This window comes from Doryrhamphus excisus, linkage group LG7, assembly GCF_037039965.1.
Source record: "Doryrhamphus excisus strain RoL-2023G ecotype Guam linkage group LG7, RoL_Dexc_Guam_v1.1, whole genome shotgun sequence".
Classification (NCBI taxonomy): Eukaryota; Metazoa; Chordata; class Actinopteri; order Syngnathiformes; family Syngnathidae; genus Doryrhamphus; species Doryrhamphus excisus.
In genome coordinates this window covers 2,998,320-3,014,446 of record NC_136363.1, presented here as the reverse complement: position 1 = coordinate 3,014,446, position 16,127 = coordinate 2,998,320, and the positions used below count along the sequence as shown (strand labels likewise).

At 34.9% G+C, this 16,127-nt stretch overlaps 1 protein-coding gene across 1 annotated transcript; it reads left to right on the top strand.

Annotated features, from left to right (window-relative positions):
• The first annotated feature begins 254 nt into the window (after nt 1–254).
• lrrc71 (leucine rich repeat containing 71) lies at nt 255–14,580 on the top strand. The gene is made up of 17 exons (XM_078792554.1): nt 255–475; nt 568–606; nt 4,644–4,772; nt 5,020–5,127; nt 6,240–6,315; nt 7,746–7,820; nt 7,903–7,971; nt 8,065–8,224; nt 8,303–8,386; nt 9,452–9,550; nt 10,592–10,660; nt 11,359–11,487; nt 11,593–11,653; nt 13,391–13,434; nt 13,531–13,642; nt 13,962–14,053; nt 14,428–14,580. The coding sequence occupies exons 1-17, from the start codon at nt 397–399 to the stop codon at nt 14,578–14,580; spliced, it is 1,578 nt and encodes a 525-aa protein (XP_078648680.1). The 5' UTR covers nt 255–396.
• Nucleotides 14,581–16,127: the final 1,547 nt, after the last annotated feature.

The window sequence follows — 16,127 nt, the reverse complement described above, 5'->3', positions numbered from 1 at the left end:
GTCTCAATGGAAAACAAACTCCAGGCTAGTATGAATGATGTTTTTATTCATTTTGTGCTTTTAATTTGCTATGTAAGCTACTTGTAGTAGCCGCGCTTTTACTGTGAAGATGAAACTCCCCGACTTCACCGTCTACCGGATGTTCTCCGATGTTTCCCGAGTGTTTCCGAGCGGCCTGAAAGCTGTGCCGCTCTTTATCCGTGAAACTTAAAACACGACAAGCCATTAAAACGGGCTGACATCAAGAAATAATGACAAAATACAGTAGTTCCCCGGTGTAAACGGCAGAGTTGACAGATATGTGTCTGGCTATTAAGTCTCGCGTTGCTTACATAGAACGTTGCCATAGTTACGCGTAGTTTCCGCCTCCCCTGGCAACACTGTAAAGACATAAACATGGCGAGGAAGAAACAAGCTAAAGAGAAGTCAGAGAAAACTGCCCCAGAAGTTGAAGAGCCGGCTCCGGTCCAAACAGGTAGATTTCATCTGTCAACTTAAATGTTTTACAGACTATTTGACACAACTACTGCATTATTATTAAAAAAAAATTGTCCTATTGTTCCACAGGAGCTCCTAGCAATGAAACATCGGCTACTCGGACGTTTGGTAAGTACATTGGTCTATATCGTGGGGTAAATAATCAGCCAAAAGTGCCTTTTGGTGTCTGTTAATATGATTGTATCGTCCTCGCCCGGTTATATGATTAAAATGAGTCTTATATAAATAATATTACTATTATATTTTAATGTCGCCTGTCATTATAAGGGAACTTTCCCTTTAAGGAATCATAGATATGAGCAGTGACGTCACTTTCCCATTGCCTCCATTTTCGTCAATGGAGGAAATGAACATCAGCTACTTTTCTAGTAAGTAGTCACCCTTTATATACCTTTTATTCATCTTATGTTTATAGTGCAATGGTGTCAAGCTTGATGAAATAAGATTTAACATAATCACTTAAATTTTTTTTAAACTATATTTGTTAAGCGTACACAGTCATCATGCCGATGTAATAATGCTAACTTTAGCCAAAAAGACATGGACATATGCTACATTTTACATAACAATCCCCTTCCTACCTTGGCCCATATTGTATAAACTAATTCTAACCAATTTTCCATCTCTTTTTGGCTCACAATTTTATATATTTAGGCACAGAAACTATTCAACTATTTGGGCTCTAATTTTGTTGCGGAGCGTGGCGCACCCGACACAGTGGTAATTTCATCCAGCGCACCACTGTGCGCAGCCAATTTAGTAGACTGGGCTGCACCGAGTTTGGCGTGGCGGCGCACCTGGGGAGGCGCACCCTGCACAGTTCAGACACATCAACCAAAAAAAATCACATTGCAGGTTTTTCAGAGTGTAAGGCACATTACAATGCAACCAACAATCACTCATTAACGTAAGTGTCTGAACCAGTATGTACATTTTTTTTGTAGTAATTGTCTCATCACATCTGATGTCAGATCAAAGCCGTCATGCGTAATAGGAATTCAACCTGATGGCAGCTGAAAGTATGATGCCAACCGGGACCGACTCCCCTAAAAAAAAAAAAAAAGAATCGCTCATCTCCATTCCTGTGCTGGATACTTTTTCATAGCCCTCCCTGCCCTCCCTCAGTAAACATCCAATTACTGTTAGTATGCAAATGAGCCACATCTTCTCTCCTCCCTCTTTGAGTGGGTGCGCCGCGCTGCGCCGGACTGCGCTGCTCATGATGATGTCCACATCTCTTAGCGCCTGGTCTACGATATATGGCCCTTTATCTCTAAGCACATTATGACACGGGAGTTAAGGCAACCTTTTGAATTGTCTCTCCTCCCTCTTTGAGTGGGTGCGCCGCGCTGCGCCGGACTGCGCTGCTCATGATGATGTCCACATCTCTTAGCGCCTGGTCTACGATATATAGCCCTTTATCTCTAAGCACGTTATGACACATATTTCAGTTATGGAAGTGAAGGCAACCTTTTGAATTGTCTCTCCTTCCTCTTTGAGTGGGTGTGCGCCGCGCTGCGCCGGACTGCGCTGCTCATGATGATGTCCACATCACTTAGCACCTGGTCTACGATATATGATCCTTTATCTCTAAGCACATTATGGCACGGGAGTTAAGGCAACCTTTTGAATTGTCTCTCCTCCCTCTTTGAGTGGGTGCGCCGCGCTGCGCCGGACTGCGCTGCTCATGATGATGTCCACATCTCTTAGCGCCTGGTCTACGATATATAGCCCTTTATCTCTAAGCACGTTATGACACATATTTCAGTTATGGAAGTGAAAGCAACCTTTTGAATTGTCTCTCCTCTCTCTTTGAGTGGGTGCGCCGCGCTGCGCCGGACTCCGCTGCTCATGATGATGGCCACATCTCTTCGCACCTGGTCTACGATATATAGCCCTTTATCTCTAAGCACATTATGACACGGGAGTTAAGGCAACCTTTTGAATTGTCTCTCCTCCCTCTTTGAGTGGGTGCGCCGTGCTGCGCCGGACTCCGCTGCTCATGATGATGGCCACATCTCTTTGCACCTGGTCTACGATATATAGCCCTTTATCTCTAAGTACATTATGACACGGGAGTTAAGGCAACCTTTTGAATTGTCTCTCCTCCTTATTTGAGTGGGTGCGCCGCGCTGCGCCGGACTGCGCTGCTCATGATGATGGCCACATCATTAAGCACCTGGTCAACGATATATTGACACATTATGACACATATTTCAGTTATGGGAGTTAAGGCAACCTTTTTGAATTGTCTTTTTCAAGGAATCAGGTCAAGCGGAGCCGAGATAGCAAAGAAATATCGGGCGCGCCGTGATGCGAACCCGGAAAGAAGAAGAAAGTACCTTGAGCAAGGGAGGGACAAATGGAACAAAGACAGAGAGGCAGGAAAGAAGAAGTGCGATAACGAGCAAAGTCAAAGAGAGAAGATGGCCAACAGAAAGAAATGGAGGAACACAAAGATTCAAACCAGGGTCAGGTCCAGTTCTACGCTTCAATCAGAGGCACCGCTTCACTTTAACGAAACCCCTGAAAGTCAATGTGAGCCAGGACCGTCCGGGTTACATCACTGGAAGTTGAGCTGATAACATTTATTCAAGTTCATATTCCCTGAAGTGGAATGATCACGTTTCTGATTGAAATCATAAATAATACATAAATGGATAATTGATATTGATAAAAAAAAATATTATCCTAAAATAAAACCCAAAACCCTGTTATGTCATTTTCATGTTTTCTGGAAGTAAATAAAATGTTTTTAGAAGTTGGGAAAATTACTTGTGGTTTATTTATAAGGTATAGAGAACCATATATCATTTGTTTACATTTTATTTAGATATGAAAATGCAACTTTTGCAGATTTAATATACCTAATTTCATCGTAAAAAAAATATGTTACTGGGAAAGGAATAACAAAATATCTTTCTGGAAATGTATATGTCATAATCACTTTGCTATTAATATATATATACATATATATTTTTTTTCCATTGTCTGCTGGCAGTTTATTATTTTTTAATTTTTTATTTTTAATTTTATTTGTTAATTTTTTATTTTATTTGATTTTTTAATTTTTTATTTTTTTAATTTTTTAATTTTTTAATTTTTTAATTTTTTAATTTTTTAATTTTTTAATTTTTTAATTTTTTAATTTTTTAATTTTTTAATTTTTTAATTTTTTAATTTTTTAATATGCATTTCTAACAGCATAACGTCATATTTATACAATGAATATAAAAAAAACTTTGGAAAATCTATTTTTTTCTTGTCAAAATTGGTAACTCCAAAAGGCACATTTGGCTGATTATGATCTTGGGGTGTTATGATACACAATAATGGATCCATAAGCGCATTTTATGAAAACTAATATGACATAATATAGGACTGAGAATGCACTTTAACTGAGTCACATTTTGATTTTGCATGATATTTATAACTGTTGTAACTTTTTCCCAATGAAAACTGAAACTGATAAAACTTAATAATAATGATGACAGGGGTCGTAACTGCTACTAGCAATCGTTTATGTTGAGTAGTCATGTAAATAATCTGATTGATATGCCGATTTCTGTTAAAATCGGCATATATATATATAATATATATATATATATCAGGTGTGTCAAACCCAAAACAATCATGTCTGCCATGTGCGACTTACCTAATGTAACACTGAACAATATTCGCCCGTATGTGCGTGACACTCAGTAGTCTAAAGCAAATAACCCAAAATAACCCTGTTGTACCAATTTTTTTGCCCCCTTCCTGGCAGTCAGGAGACCTTGGAAGTGTCCTAACTTTATACGGCACTCCTGGCGAGTTGAACTCAAGTCCATTTCACTTATAGTGAACTCATAGTGCTGAACCAGGAAGCAGTGAAATACGATTAACATTGTGTTAGATCTGACAAATCTTAAGTAACTTTGATCAAACATAGAATTGCTAATAGTGTGCTTAAAGTACTTAAAGTGTGGTTCAAATCCTGTCTTGTGTGTTAAAAATGCCAATTTATTCATTCCCTTTATTTTTTTTACAACATGCAAAAAGCCAATAAGAATACAAAAAAAACGGCACCTTCCTGCCAAAAATGGCCCCCAGGCTGCACTTTGGACCTCACTGCTTTAATGTTGCCCTGCACCCGGTCTTCACAGATGACTATGAATGCTCTGGTAATGTGATGACCGATTTTCCTGGGCTCTGTGCTCTTGTGGAGATGAAAGATGTTCCAACTTTGAAGACCAAGTCTAACACCAACGCAGAATTCAAAGAAGTCGTCACAGGTAAGCATCACCTTTTTATGATTAACACAGTACACACAGTACACATAGTACACAGTCTATGTCTTTTCAGTGTGTACTGGGTCACTGGGGACTCCTCCCGATGGGTGGGGATTGGGTATTAGGGTTTAAGTTACTTCCGCAAGGTCTCTTGTACAATGTCACCTTCAAGTACATTTGCAATATCTGTTTTGTTCGAAACCCATTTCTACCAAAGTACTGTATATTTAATCGTTTCATGTTTCTTCAGGTGGCAGGCAGGCCCACAAAAAGGCCGTATCTGATGCGTTGAAACCGGCCCTCCAAGTGGAGCTGGAGAATGGAGACCCGTTCAGTCCAAAGAGCATGAAGGTTTTTGGTAAAGAGTCTTTCCAACACACATCAGACAAATACTTCTAGACATTACACCTCATTTTACTTTAAAAAATACTACTAAAATTAAAATTAAAATTAAAATTAAAATTAAAATTAAAATTAAAATTAAAATTAAAATTAAAATTAAAATTAAAATTAAAATTAAAATTAAAATTAAAATTAAAATTAAAATTAAAATTAAAATTAAAATTAAAATTAAAATTAATGAATAAATACTGAATAAAAATATTAATAATAATAAATATAAAATAATTAAGAAATAAAATAAATACTCAAACTATATTAGAAAAGCAGGATTGGATTGGATGGTCATATCACCTCATACTTCGGTACATGACAAAAAATTAAATAAAATACAAAAAAAACCCCTTAAACTATATTAGGAAAGCAGGAAGTGAACAAATGTAACAGTTACTGATTGTAAAAGTACCAGACGGAGAGGTAGGATTTAATAAGCTTGAACCAGTCATGATGTGCTATATATATCACTTTATTGACAGTTACTATGATACCCATTATGTCATTGGATAATCATATCAGCTCGTACTTTGGTATGTGACAAAAATTAAAATTAAAATTAAAATTAAAATTAAAATTAAAATTAAAATTAAAATTAAAATTAAAATTAAAATTAAAATTAAAAATTAATTTATTAATTTTTATTAATTAAAAATTAATTTATTAATTTTTATTAATGCTAATTTTTATTAATTAAATTTTAAATTAAATTAAATTAAATTAAATTAAATTAAATTAAATTAAATTAAATTAAATTAAATTAAATTAAATTAAATTAAAATCGGTACGTGTCAAAAAATGAAAAAACAAAAAAAACAAACTTAAACTATATTAGGAAAGCAGGAAGTGAACAAATGTAACAGTTACAGTTCATTGACCTAATTTCCAATGTACTTTCCAGTGATCTCTCACTGGAACGATCCAATGGTTGGGTGGTGAGCATTGGCAGGGAAACGAATCTGGGTTGCCTATGCAAGTCTGCAGAATGCACCATTATGGTACCATGACTGGTACCAGTATGCTTGACTTGTAGAGTGACCATGAATGACAGTATCATGTTGGTATGATTATTCACAGGATGGAAAGTAGAAGAACAGGTCATCCGAGTGCTGAGCAAGATGATTTCCTCCATTCATACGCTGCACAGCCTTGAGTAAGCCACGAGCGGTGACCTGCGGTGGGGTGGGGGCGGGGGTGGGGGGTGGGGTGAGGCACACTAGTGATAACATTAAATAAATGTATCTTCAAAGCCAACTGCTTTGTAGGACTTCGGTAGGTTTTCCACCAGCTGCTTATAATGATCTGCATTGTAGTGTCCAAGAACAAAGTCAATTTCTGCTAATGTTTTAGTGATTTGGCGGCTGCACGGTGAGTGAGTGGTTAGTGCGCAGGCCTCACAGCTACCAGACCTGAGTTTGATTCCACTCTCGGCCATCTCTGTGTGGCGTTTCCATGTTCTCCCCGTGCATGCGTGGGTTTCCTCCCACATTCCAAAAACATGCTAATTTAATTGGCGACTCCAAATTGTCCATAGGTATGAATGTGAGTGTGAATGGTTGTTTGTCGGACTTCTGGAGGTTTTCCACCAGCTGCTTATAATCATCTGCATTGTAGTGTCCAAGGACAAAGTCAATTTCTGCTACCGTTTTAGTGACTCGGCGGCTACACGGCGAGGAAGTGGTTAGCTCGCAGGCCTCACAGCTACCAGACCTGAGTTCGATTCCACTCTCGGCCATCTCTGTGTGGAGTTTGCATGTTCTCCCTGTGCATGCGTGGGTTTTCTCCGGGTACTCCGGTTTCCTCCCACATTCCAAAAACATGCTAATTTAATTGGCGACTCCAAATTGTCCATAGGTATGAATGTGAGTGTGAATGGTTGTTTGTCGGACTTCTGGAGGTTTTCCACCAGCTGCTTATAATCATCTGCATTGTAGTGTCCAAGAACAAAGTCAATTTCTGCTAATGTTTTAGTGATTTGGCGGCTGCACGGTGAGTGAGTGGTTAGCGCGCAGGCCTCACAGCTACCAGACCTGAGTTTGATTCCACTCTCGGCCATCTCTGTGTGGCGTTTCCATGTTCTCCCCGTGCATGCGTGGGTTTTCTCCGGGTACTCCGGTTTCCTCCCACATTCCAAAAACATGCTAATTTAATTGGCGACTCCAAATTGTCCATAGGTATGAATGTGAGTGTGAATGGTTGTTTGGCTGACTTCCGGAAGTTTTCCACCAGCTGCTTATAATGATCTGCATTGTAGTGTCCAAGGACAAAGTCAATTTCTGCTACCGTTTTAGTGACTCGGCGGCTACACGGCGAGGAAGTGGTTAGCTCGCAGGCCTCACAGCTACCAGACCTGAGTTCGATTCCACTCTCGGCCATCTCTGTGTGGAGTTTGCATGTTCTCCCCATGCATGTATGGGTTTTCTCCGGGTACTCCGGTTTCCTCCCACATTCCAAAAACATTAAAAAAAACTGACAAAGCAGTCAGTACCTCACCAGCCATGAACCTCACCGCACGCCACCGGTCACAAATATCATTCCGCAAATATTATTACTATCTGTGTTTCATTTTTCACCATTGTCCAGTTTTTGGCAGGCAGGATTGACGGATCCAATGGTTATCACGCTATCAGAGGCTATATCTCTAAGCTTGAGTCTCAGGTGAGTTGAGCAGTTCTTTGACTTGACTTGAATCCAGGTCTGAATCCCTCTTCAATGTAATTCATACACTGAATTTTAATAGGGTTGTAACTTTAGAAGGCAACCCTCTCTTAGAACACAGCCACCACCATCTTTTATCGGAAGGAAGCGTGTGAGTGTCAATCTTTTAAAAAAATCACCCTTGCACTACAAAACCCGATGTCAACTAAATCCGATTCCTTTTGTGTACTTCTTTATTTACAAGTCTCACACACTTGTACCTGCGCAACAACCAGATCGGAGACGAGGGCGCACGCCTTCTTGGGTTGGCTCTCTCAACAAACAGATATGCAAACTGGAGCCTCGTTTCACTGAACCTGTCATTCAACCATATCGGGGATGCCGGTGCTGTGTACATTGCAAAGGTACGACTACAGTGTAAGTGACTGTGTACGACTCAGACGACTCAAATCGGTTCATGACTCTTTTGTTGTCATTTTCAGGGCCTGCGTTTCAATCGTACTTTGCTGTTCCTCTCACTTTCCAACAATCAGATTGGCGACTCGGGGGCGACGGAACTGGCTATGGTAGTTATTGACCTGAGATGTGCTTTTTTTTTTTAACGTATCTACACTGTCTTCACTCGCTAAATGTACTGCAAAAAAGGTCAGTAAGGATAATTCATAATGCCGCCTACAGAGAACATACTAAGTCTTTATTTCTAAAATCACAAATACTTCAACTTGCTGATATAGTTCATCTTCAAACAGCTAAAATAATCCATAAGGCTAAAAATAACCAATTAGCTAAAAATAACCAATTAGCTAAAAAATTAAAATTAAAATTAAAATTAAAATTAAAATTAAAATTAAAATTAAAATTAAAATTAAAATTAAAATTAAAATTAAAATTAAAATTAAAATTAAAAAACTAACTTAAATTATATTAGGATACAAATTAAAATTATAATTAAAAAATTTAAAAACAAAAAAATTAAAATTACAATTAAAAAAATTGAAAACAAAAAAATTAAAATTAAAATTAAAATTAAAATTAAAAAACTAACTTAAATTATATGAGGATACAAATTAAAATTAAAAAACTAACTTAAATTATATTAGGATACAAATTAAAATTACAATTAAAAAAATTAAAATTAAAATTAAAATTAAAATTAAAATTAAAATTAAAATTAAAATTAAAATTAAAATTAAAATTAAAATTAAAATTAAAATTAAAATTAAAATTAAAATTATATTAGGATACAAATTAAAATTAAAATTATATTAGGATACAAATTAAAATTACAATCAAAAAATTTAAAAACAAAAAAAAACAAACTTAAACTATATTGGGAAAGCAGGAAGTGAACAAATGTAACAGTTACTGATTGTAAAAGTACCAGCTGGAGGGGTAGGATTTAATAAACTTTGCTTCTTCCTACTCCTTTTGGACATGTGGAACTGTGAACTGATTATGGGATGCGCTCAGTTGTAATCTGGCGTTTGACGGGTACTATTTCGTGCTGTGAGGCATCTTTGTCTTAAACTACACACTCTCAGATATTTGTCCTCTCGCACAGTTGCAAGTTTGTTGCAGTGCATCGTTTTTAAGCGGTAGTGTATGTCCTTACTGACTCTTTCTATTATCAGGTTCTTGGCGAGATTGTGCTTACCCATGAAGAAACTGTGGAAAGAAGGAAAATGCTTCTGGAGAAGACGTATTGTGTAAAGCTACGTTCACGCTTCATGGTATGATTCCCTTTTTGGATCTTTTTATGTGGTTAATGTCAATGCAATACGTGGCACAAGCATAAGGAGCCGGTACAGTGTATGTAGTCCACAGCCAAGTCTGGTTCTTCAGACAAGGGGGGGTCCATTAGGGGGTACAGAAGAACTTTTCTGTGATGTAAAGGTTTGATATACGTTAACGGAACATTCAGACTACAGTAGCATTGGATACATTTTGGATTTTTGCAATGAAACCTTGGTTAGCGGCATTAAGTAAAGTAAAGTTAAAGTAAAAGTTAAAGTAAAAGTAAAGTAAAAGTAAAGTAAAAGTAAAGTAAAAGTAAAGTAAAAGTAAAAGTAAAAGTAAAAGTAAAAGTAAAAGTAAAAGTAAAAGTAAAAGTAAAAGTAAAAGTAAAGTTAAAGTAAAGTTAAAGTAAAGTTAAAGTAAAGTTAAAGTAAAGTTAAAGTAAAGTTAAAGTAAAGTTAAAGTAAAGTTAAAGTAAAGTTAAAGTAAAGTTAAAGTAAAGTTAAAGTAAAGTTAAAGTAAAGCTAAAGTAAAGCTAAAGTAAAGCTAAAATAAAGCTAAAATAAAGCTAAAATAAAGCTAAAATAAAAGTACAATAAAAGTACAATAAAAGTTAAAAACCATACAAGTGTGTCAACAATTTTCAGACTTGTGCTGTAACTGTTTTAGTTAGCAAAGAACTACATTTAGTGGCTGATGACATCATCATAGAACAGTGACAGAGCTTCCTGTTTTCATGTATTAGCAAGCTAATAGGATGCTAACAATTGAATGCTAGGACGCTAAGTTGGACTTGCACATATTATACGCTAATTGGAAAAAAATGTACGCAAACTGAGGTCAAATTTTGTTGTGAATTTCTGACGAAAAACACGCTAACCGAGGTTCCACTGCATCCACGTACGAGAGAGGCCTGGGTCACATTTAAAAAAAATTTTTATTTCGCTTATACAGGTTACAAATGAGCAAAAAAAATGTTTACCTCTCAGGGCCAGCTAGCTGGCCTTTAGTGACATCAGCCTTTTTCTGTTCATCAGAGCAAACTTTTTCGACAAGCCAAGTTACAACCACAATGGCTGACTGAGGAGGAGAAATTGGCATCTATGGTGAGTCCATTTTATTCCATTTTATTTTATTTTTATTTTATTTTTAAATGTTTCATTGTTTTGTTATGGTGTTAGATAAATGGTAATGGTTTAATTTCATTTGAACATGCATCAGATTACAATTGAATGCATCCCATAATCAGTTCACAGTTCCACATGTCCAAAAGGAGTAGGAAGAAGCAAAGCTTATTAAATCCTACCCCTCCATCTGGTACTTTTACAATCAGTAACTGTTACATTTGTTCGCTTCCTGCTTTCCTAATTTATTTTTATTTATTTATTTATTTTTATTTTTATTTTTATTTTTATTTTTATTTTTATTTTTATTTTTATTTTTATTTTTATTTTTATTTTTATTTTTATTTTTATTTTTATTTTTATTTTTTTTATTTTTGCATATACTTTGACTAAGGATTTTCATCGTCAAATCTGATTCATTAGATTATGTCCATAGTCGACTAAGGTCAAACACAAATAAATAAATAAATAGGTGTGCAACAACAGTGCCTAGCGGTACTCCGCAAATCTCACAGACCAAATATTCACTTATTTCTTTGGCAATTCTGCTTGATGACTGCATTTATTTTGAAACAAAACGTTTCACACTTGCCTCGTGAATAAAGAAATTGCACGGTGGCAACCATACGGCCTATGAATATTTCAACATAATATTTCACATACTTTATGCCTTTTTTCAGTCGTCTTCTCCAGCAGATGTTGACCCATCGTCTGTTGCCAAGCTGCCCGCTGACCATCTCCCTTCTGCAGCTAGCGCCGCTTCACTTAGCTCCGGCAAAGGAGAGAGCAAAAGCACGGCTAAAAAACGGGTATGACGTAAATAAAGTATATGATTGAATGAATGAACAGTCAGATGGCTGTCCTTTTTCAAGGTTGTATTATTATTATTATTATTTTTATTTTTTTTTCCTTAGGAGTCATCAAAACCGGAGGGGAAACGTGCGCCGGGAAAAGACCAAAAGTGTTCAAAAAAAGGTGATTAGCTATGACGTATTAATACTTTTTTTCCCATTCATGTTTTCATACATTTTCTTGCTTCCTCCAATCGACATTTTATTCAATTTTATCAAACATTTTATGAGAATAAAATGGTAATATAGAAATATATATGTATATTTTATATATAATATACAAAATAAAAATATGAAATATGTTATATTTTAAGAGTAGTAATATAGTAATATATAGTAGTAATTATTCCAATAAAATCTCTTCCCTCATGTGCACAATTCAGCCTTTCTAAAGTGTTTCTAAACATATCATTTCACCACAAAAAAAAATCCAACATGTAATTACAAGATTAAAGGGAAAAACATTGTAATATTATGAGGAAAAATAATTTCATTATAGTAGCATATATGAAAGAGTTTTTTATTTATTTATTTATTTTTATTATTATTAATTTTTTAAGTTATAATTTGGGGAAAATTATGCGGTAGAACAAGTTATAATGTTATGAGAATAAAGTCAAAATATTATGGAAAAAATCATAATTACGAGAAGAAAATTTACCAGAAGAAATTCAAAATAGTTGGAAAATGAAAAAAAATTGCTTTAATATCTAAAAAATAATGTCAAAATATGAAGAAAAAAAAATTATTCTGATGAGTAAAAATGAAAAATTTTATGAGAATAAAATGGTAATATAGAAATAATATTTTATATATAATATAAAAATAATTGAATTTTGTATCTAGTTGAAATATGCTATATTTTAAGAGTAGTAATAAGAGTAGTAATATTATTAAATTAAAAATAATATTATTTACTGTTACAGTATCGTATCATAACAAAGTTCATATCTTGTCATCGTTTCTTGAGTTTTGACTACTTATTTGTTTTTACAGAGTTATTTTCAGAATAATTATTTTTGTATTTTTAATGTTCAAGGCGAATCTTGTCGTCAATCCGCCACGGAAAGATTAAAAAATATCCCAAAGGGTACGTCGTATGAGATTTAAACAAATAATAGACGTTATGAGATAAAAAGTCGAAATTAAGAGATAATAAAGTTCTAATTATGAGATAAGCAAGTCATAATTATGAAGTAAAAAGTCAATTACGAGATAGGGAAGGCTAAAAAGTCCATATTATTAGATCCAGACTGCGCATGTGCTGCCTTCTTCACTGGAGTTTCGGCACATGCGCAGTTAGGATCTCAAAATGTAGACTTTTTACTTAATAACTATGACTTTCTTATCTTTTGACTTTGATTTTTTATTTCATAACTATGAGTTTCTTATCTACATTTTTAATATTTCATTTTTTTTCTGGCGGAAACGGGCTTCAATATACATAGCTCGGTGATTTTAAAACAGATCTCTTCACTTCCTGGTACGTTACCGTATTATTCCACTAGATGGCGACAAATAGTCGTCTGTGTTGGCAGCCTTAGCACTGCGGTTGAAAAGAAAAATCAACACATTTCACAGATATAATAACCGACTCGTGAATATTTCATTGGTGCATTCAAATCATGAACACAATTATGATGCAAAATTCCATTTTATATTGTTTTTACAATATTTTTTTTCAGAATAATTATATATGTATTTTTATTGTTCAAGGCGAATCTTGTTTTTAAAAAAAAAAATAGAAGTTATGAGATAAAAAGTCGAAATTAAGAGATAATAAAGTTATAATTATGACATAAGCAAGCCATAATTATGAAATAAAAAGTATTTTTCTTGCTTCCTCCAATCGACCAAGCAGACGGTCAAGACAATGACGAAAGAGGACAAGTAACTGATCAAGAGGTATCATCCACTCCAGTATTGATAAAATATATATGATAAATATATCAATATTCAACTTGCTAAATTTAGCATTTGCGTGTCTTCTACTCCCATCAGCAGAAAAAAACAGTTGAGATGCCGAATCTGCTCGTGAGTGATTCCCTGGAACACAGGAATGGAGATCTCATTCTTCCCGGGAACTCCAGCCTCGCCTCCCTCAACCTGGCAGGTGAGTACCCGCTTAGCATGCTGGTCACACAGTCAGGAGGATTCCAATGTGCATGTGTGGGTGTGTCCACTTATATCCGAGGAGACATGTGATGCACCTGAATGCACCACTTTTAGAAAAAGCTAAAGCAGTCTGCTAGTTTTGATCCTGATTGTTGAGTTGAGTCGAATTTACATGATCACTTATGGGCATCATGTATTTGGTTAGAGTATGAATGTTTTGGTTAGAGTCGGACCTTCTGGAAGAGATGATGCTAGCCAAGGTTCTACTGTATTACACTTTGCTTCAGGGTATTAATGCTATATATATATTTGTGTAGGTAACAGGATAACGGAGCTGTCTCTACCACAGTTCCTGTCATCCTTGCAGATGCAAGATGGAGGTAAAGGTCTGCTGCGTCTTTGTCTCCAGGTGGGTCTCATCCACATCCACATCCACTCATTTTTACTGGGAAGGTTTATTTTAGCAGCGAGAGACAGAGTATCTAAAGAAAAGAAGTATTTAGTGTCCAAAATGTGGAGAAACCTCCGTTGGCTTGCTGATGTTCAACAACGGGATTGTGGACATCTCAGAAGGGATTTTGTCCCTAAAGATTTGGAGGCTGTTGCTTGGCAACTCAAGTCTTAGAACTCGCACTGCAGATTTTCTTTGGAAAAAATCGCAGAGGTTTGACCACTCCAGGATTCGAACGTGGTTCTTGTCAAGCCTTCTCCTTTATTGTCTGGACTGTTCACTGTCTTCAGTGTTCAGCGTCAGTGAAGATTTCTGATGTCTCTCCGGTTTAGAGAAACCACTTTGCCGCAGAGTGTGAGCCCTACGTAAAGATACAGGAAGTGATGGCACTCAGGGACCCGCTGAACAAAAAAAGGGAAGAGGAAGAGGAAGAGGAGGGTGAGGGGTCGCATTGCTCAGACGGTGAAACGAAAGGAGAGAAATAAGAGTTAGATTTGATACATTATATCGGTAAGATTGTTTTATTATTTTATTCCAATAAAATCTCTTCCCTCGTGTGCACAATTCAGCCTTTCTAAGTGTTTCTAAACGTATCATTTCACAAAAAAAAAAAAGAATAATAATAAGAATAAAGGGAAAAACGTTGTAATATTATGAGGAAAAATAATTTCATTATAGCAGCATATATGAAAGAATTTTTTATTTCTTTTTATTATTAGAAAAATATAACAATTAAGTTAGAATTTTGTGAAAATTATGCGATGGAACAAATTATATTGTTATGAGAATAAAGTCAAAATATTATGGAAAAAAGTCATAATTACGAGAAGAAAATTTACCTGAAGAAATTCGAAATAGTTGGAAAATAAAAAAAAAAACAGTTTTAATACCTCAAAAATAATGTCAAAATATGAAGAGAAAAAAATTATAAAAATTATAAAATTTATTGTATTTATTTTTTATTTAATTAAAAAAATATTCTGATGAGAAAAAGGGAAAAAACTTATGAGAATGAAATGGTAATATCGAAATATATATGTATATTTTATATATAATATACAAAATAATTCAATTTTGGTAGTATAGAGTTGAAATATTAAAGAAAAAATATGTTATATTTTAAGAGTAGTAATATTATGAAACAAACAAACAGTCAGGTTTGGGTTAAAAGTTATATTATATTAAAATAAAAGCCAAAAAAAGATTAATATTTTCTTCAAATAACATCCTTTAATTTTTCACTATGCGGCCCTCCTTTGCCATATACAGAAAAAAAAAAAGTCCAACATGTTAAATACCGCCATCTAGTGGTAAGCGACAGCGTTACAGATGGGAAATGACAACATTGACGTTGCTCAGGATTATCTGCTACAGTAAAACATTGATTGTGTATCTTATCATAACAAAGTTCATATCTTGTCATCGTTTCTGGAGTTTTGACTACTTATTTGTTTTTTACAGAGTTGTTTTCAGAATAATTATATTAAAGAAGATTAAAGATTAAAAAATATCCCAACAGGTACGTCGTATGAGATTTTTAAAAATAACAGAAGTTATGAGATAAAAAGTCGAAATTAAGAGATAATAAAGTTATAATTATGAGATAAGCAAGTCATAATTATGAAGTAAAAAGTCAATTACGAGATAGGGAAGGCTAAAAAAGTCCATATTATTAGATCCAAACTGCGCATGTGCTTCCCTTCTTCACTGGCGTTTCAGCACATGCGCAGTTTGGATTTCATAATTTCGACTTTTTACTTAATAACTATGACTTTCTTAGCTTGTGACTTTGATTTTTTATGTCATAACTATGAGTTTCTTATCAAAATTTGTAATATTTAATTTTTTTCTGGCGGAAACGGGCTTCAATATACATAGTTCGGTGATTTTAAAACAGATCTCTTCACTTCCTGGTACGTTACCGTATTATTCCACTAGATGGCGACAAATAGTCGTCTGTGTTGGCAGCCTTTAAGCACTGCGGATGAAAAGAAAAATCAACACATTTCACAGATATAATAACTGACTCATG

What these genes read in the sequence shown, in the direction of transcription:
- lrrc71 (XM_078792554.1), top strand. Translation starts at nt 397, where the DNA reads ATGGCGAGGAAGAAACAAGCTAAAGAGAAGTCAGAGAAAACTGCCCCA. An exon ending in GCCGGCTCCGGTCCAAACAG is followed by an intron (nt 476 to 567) that starts GTAGATTTCATC and finishes ATTGTTCCACAG; the next exon opens with GAGCTCCTAGCAATGAAACA. An exon ending in GGGCGACGGAACTGGCTATG is followed by an intron (nt 8,387 to 9,451) that starts GTAGTTATTGAC and finishes TTCTATTATCAG; the next exon opens with GTTCTTGGCGAGATTGTGCT.